Source organism: Sesamum indicum, linkage group LG9 (assembly GCF_000512975.1).
Source record: "Sesamum indicum cultivar Zhongzhi No. 13 linkage group LG9, S_indicum_v1.0, whole genome shotgun sequence".
In the NCBI taxonomy this organism is placed as follows: domain Eukaryota; kingdom Viridiplantae; phylum Streptophyta; class Magnoliopsida; order Lamiales; family Pedaliaceae; genus Sesamum; species Sesamum indicum.
Window position 1 is genome coordinate 12,311,781 of NC_026153.1, and position 2,937 is coordinate 12,314,717.

General features: G+C 30.6%; 1 protein-coding gene across 2 annotated transcripts in view; it reads right to left on the reverse strand.

Annotated features, from left to right (window-relative positions):
• Positions 2,015–2,937, reverse strand: part of LOC105171265 — a 4,945-nt gene continuing 4,022 nt past the window's right edge. Inside the window, exons 8-10 of one of the 2 annotated variants that reach the window (XM_011092325.2) lie at positions 2,599–2,689; positions 2,457–2,522; positions 2,015–2,339 (exon numbers count right to left, since the gene is read on the reverse strand). In XM_011092325.2, the coding sequence (XP_011090627.1) occupies positions 2,304–2,339; positions 2,457–2,522; positions 2,599–2,689 (193 nt within the window). In that variant the 3' untranslated portion in view covers positions 2,015–2,303. The remainder of the gene's footprint in view (positions 2,340–2,456; positions 2,523–2,598; positions 2,690–2,937) is intronic. The other variant, XM_011092324.2, reaches the window with a different exon arrangement.

The following is a 2,937-nucleotide window of genomic DNA, read 5'->3' on the forward strand; positions in this document are numbered from 1 at the left end:
TACATTGTAATAGGGATAATTCCTTGGAATGTATCTTCCAAGGAAAATATAATCACTTCATCTTATGCTTTTTTTTTTTTTAATTTGACGGACTCTATTATATTTTTATTTTTGGGTTATTTGGTTTCTTGACGAGAATGTGAAAACTAATATATTTTTAATAATAATAAGTAAAATTTTATCGTACGATTGCAAATATATATTATGTGAAATATTAGTATTACATAATATTGATGCAATTATGTGTTCACTAATATATATACATATATATATAATGAAAGTATCAAAATCAAAAGGAATGCCCAGTAAGATATGAATGTTCCCACTATTATATATATAATCATAAGTTGCACTTATTAGTATTATTTTACCTCTAGTATATTATGATAAAATAAAAAATACATAAACCAAAGTATAAGCTCAAAAAAAAAATTCTTATTCATATTAAAATAAAATCACGAGAAAGTCGCATATTGTGTCACATATGTTAGGGCCTTTTTCAATTTAATCCTATTTGTTATGATTCTTTGAAAAAATTGCATCTCATAAGTTGAAATTTTTCTCAATATTACATTAAGAAAATTTTCAACTTATGGGATACAATGTGTAAGAAAATCGTAAAAAGTATGACTAAATTGAAAAAGACCCCAATAATTAACGAAAAATGCTAACGACTTCTTTAATTATTTGGCGAAAATGCATGTGAGGACTAAAATTGAGAAAACTTTCAACTTACGGGATATAATATGAGAAAATTAATAAATAGAACTAAATTGAAAAAGACCCTAATATATGGGACCAAAAATGTATTTTTTCCTAAAGTTAATTAGTTAGAAGTCACCCATGATAAATTCTTCAAAAGCATTTCAAATGTAATAATATTGATAATTTTTTTTTCAAAATTTCATGATATTTTTCTTTCATATATATATATAGGTTTTGAAATTTATATTAGTATTTTATATATTATTCTAATGCTATTCATTTTATTTTTACTGTGCCTAATAAATTAATATTTTCAATGTTTAAAATAATTCCCAACAAATTAATCACGTAGAAATATTATTTATGTAGTTACTTTTTTGGTTGGATATATTTGCCATTAATGTCCAAACAGTTTGGAGGCATTAGAACTTAGACTCTTAAATAATCTTCTTTTATTTAAAATATCATTTAAGGACATAAAAAAAATTTCACAATGGAAACAAACACAAGAAAAATTCATACTTTTATATATAATATAGATTCATTAAATTTTCCAAATAGAGTTAGAAGTGCAACTACTAAAAGTTTTAACCTGAGCAGCTGTTAAATACCAAAGGTGAATACAACAGAAGCGTATCGTCCGATACTCTGAACCATCTAGAACGATAGAAAAGCTGAAGCTAAGGTTTATCTTGTTGGGCATCTTCTTTCATACAGCGAAAGATTCGAATTGCTGAAAAGCAGAAAAACAAACAGAAAATGTAAGTACACAAACAACATATTCTGTCTTCTTTTTCTTCATCGTCCGTCTGTCAAACATATTCAAAATGGCCCTTGAGATTGCAAAAGACCATATATATATATATGCAATGCCGGCCGTACGTACTTGAAGAAGGTACTGATCAGGTATTAATTCTAGCACATTCCATCTCCACTATGCGTACATACATGGCCCTGAAAGCAAAGAAAAGACATGTAATTGTCAGTTGGATTTCACAAGAGTATGAGACATGGAAGATTATGTTTATTCTCTCCATATGTTTGATGCTTTTTTGAGTTGTCTTAATTACGTGGGGCGAATCGCATTTGCTCTTGTAATAAGTCCGCAATGGAGAAAGCGGTTGTTTTCGAATTAGGACAGAAACAAATTGAATTGAGTTGAACATATTGTTGTTTGAGTTTATTTGAGTTACTCTCGAACTTGAAAATTTACGTTTGAATCTTAGAATAATTTGATGTTTTAAAATATATTTTTTCTTCTTTTTCTTTGAGGGTAACTGAATTTAGCTCATGCCAAGAGTACCAAAAAAAAGGGAATGGCTTGTAATGAAATGTAAAATCAGACATTATGTTGAGAAATCGAACAGCTACAATTCAGCATATATGAGAAAGTTGGTAAAGTTGGTTCAAGAAACAAACAATAAATCAGTGGCGTTAGTAATTTTCTTCTCTTTACATACACACACAAAAGAATAAGAGAGAGAGAGAGAGTGGCTAAATTTATTCAGCCTTCTCGATTGCTTGTATGCATTCAACAACTGTTGCCTTGTTTGACATCGCTGACATCAGGGCTTCATGGAGTAGCCGATTGTTTTTTATTAGCGACGCAGCAAATAGCACCTGCAAGTTAGCACCTAAGTTTTCATAATTGAGGCTTCATGGAGAGTAGGCAGGTCGAGCTCAACTCGTATACACTATAGCTACGTGCATCTGAAGAAACCATCCATGTAACAATCTTAAGAAAAACTTACCGCCCATCTGGTAAGGTTTTGCTGCTGATCTTTGCTAAGCTGCGGTTTACTCCTGTTTATAAATCTCTGGAAAACGGAGGGCGATGAATGAGATTTTGCTTTTAGAGCATGTTTAATGTTTTTCTTTGTGAGATGAACAAACCTGAAGAGTGAAAAGATCGGCGGATTGACCAACAACTTTATCGTATTGTAGACCTTCTGCAGCCAATCCAGCCATCGCTACAACCGCCAACCTGAGAAGTGCAATAAAATTTGGATCATTACCCAGTAGTTTCAACTTTTCAGACAGATTCTCAATCAGAGATGTGTTAACCTTACGATTAAGAATTCTAACGTGAAAATTTGTCAGGATTCAGGACCAACTATTTACAAGAGTAGTATTCTCAGCTAAGGTAGTAAAAGTTAATGTACCATCCTCATGCACTTTAGTCGACAAGAAGTGAGATATAGTTTAACATACTATAAAACAAAATGATTTATT